At 40.3% G+C, this 1,508-nt stretch overlaps 1 protein-coding gene across 1 annotated transcript; it reads right to left on the reverse strand.

The window, feature by feature from the left end:
• Positions 1-908: 908 nt before the first annotated feature.
• Positions 909-1,064, reverse strand: LOC116762884 (60S ribosomal protein L39-like). Its single transcript, XM_032650400.1, has one exon. The coding sequence runs from the start codon at positions 1,062-1,064 to the stop codon at positions 909-911; it is 156 nt and encodes a 51-aa protein (XP_032506291.1).
• Between the last annotated feature and the right edge of the window lie 444 nt (positions 1,065-1,508).

A 1,508-nucleotide genomic window follows, 5' to 3' on the forward strand; every position in this document is an offset into this window, starting at 1 on the left:
AACCTTATATAATGATTCACCAAAGGCATCTTTTATATATTTACATATATTTATTTATTAAATAAATAATACTTGGTACAACATTCAAAAGAGTGTGCAATGCAAACTCTCTGCCTTGATCCCAGGTCACTGAGCTCTCCTCCCCATGGGCCACCTTTGTCATCAGTTTCTTGTTTTCTTCCGTATTCTTTGTATATGCAGACATATCCGTATAGGTCCTTTTCTGAGAAGAGCACTCTAAATGCAAGGCTTTGCACTTTGTACTTTTCACTGAAAAAGATATCTCGGAAATCAGGACAAGTAGAACTGCCTCATTCTTTTTTTAAGGGTTGTATAATTTTCAGTGATGGATATACCAAAATAAATTAATCTAAAAGGGGTCGTTAGGGAATTCCCTGGCGGTCCATTGGTTAGGACTTGGCACTTTCATTGCTAGGGCCTGGGTTCAATCCCTGGTGGAGGAACTTGGATCCTGTAATAATAATAATAATAATAATAATGATGAAAGGGGTCATTCTTTTTTAACAGTGAACTCCATTCGTCCATGCATAACCTGATTTAATCCCTAAAGTCCTGTTTTCAGTTGCACTCTGTTATAGGAACGAGATTCTCTCAGGGTGCTTTCATTTCTGTGCGAACAGAGCAGGCATCAGTGCCTACGGACGAACTTGTGCCAAACAGAAGCTCACAGTTTTCACCTCCTAAATCTTTTTTTTTTTCCAACAAAAGTTCTCACATATTTTTTTCTGAGCCAACCTACTAGTGCAGAAACATAGAAACAAAGAGAAAAATCATTTTCCCAATAAAACACATCCAGCTATCCAGATAGTGATGTTTTCAGAGTGATATGGTAAGAAGCAAGTGACTTGATACAGAATAAATATGTGTGCCATCTCATGTGCGATTCCTTATAGAGCCAGCTTGATTCTTCTCCAACGTCTCCTCTTGGAGTTGTATCTGATTTTATTACCAGTTTTCATCCGAATCCACTGGGGAATGGGACGATTCTGCTTTTGTTTCTTAGCCAGGAATTGCTTGATCCTGAAAGTCTTGTGAGAAGACATGGTGAAGAGCAGAGTCCTCACCTCCTAAATCTTAAAGTTGAATTTCAGACTGCTTCAAGATCCTCAAAGCTTAATCTCTCTTTTTTTTTTTTGGCCGTGCCACGTGGCTTGCAGGATCTTAGTTTCCTGACCAGGAATTGAACCCAGGCCCCACTGCAGTGGAAGCGCAGAGTCCTAACCACTGGACTGCCAGGGAACTCCCCTCAAAGCTTAATCTTCCTAATTTTTAGAATAAGTTTTTCCCTCTCCTAATTTTTACAATAAGCTCCTTTCTCTCTCTCTCCACCTGCTCCTCATTACTGAAGCTGAACAAACTAATGTAGCATTTTTATTTAAGCACTGAGCTTTTGACACCTGCCTCATTCTCTGAGGCTCTGGTGACCACTAGCAGCTTTTAGCCCGGGCAGTCCCCAGCTCTGCCCTCATAACAAGAAAACTTCTCTA

This window comes from Phocoena sinus, chromosome 11 (assembly GCF_008692025.1).
Source record: "Phocoena sinus isolate mPhoSin1 chromosome 11, mPhoSin1.pri, whole genome shotgun sequence".
Taxonomy (NCBI): Eukaryota; Metazoa; Chordata; class Mammalia; order Artiodactyla; family Phocoenidae; genus Phocoena; species Phocoena sinus.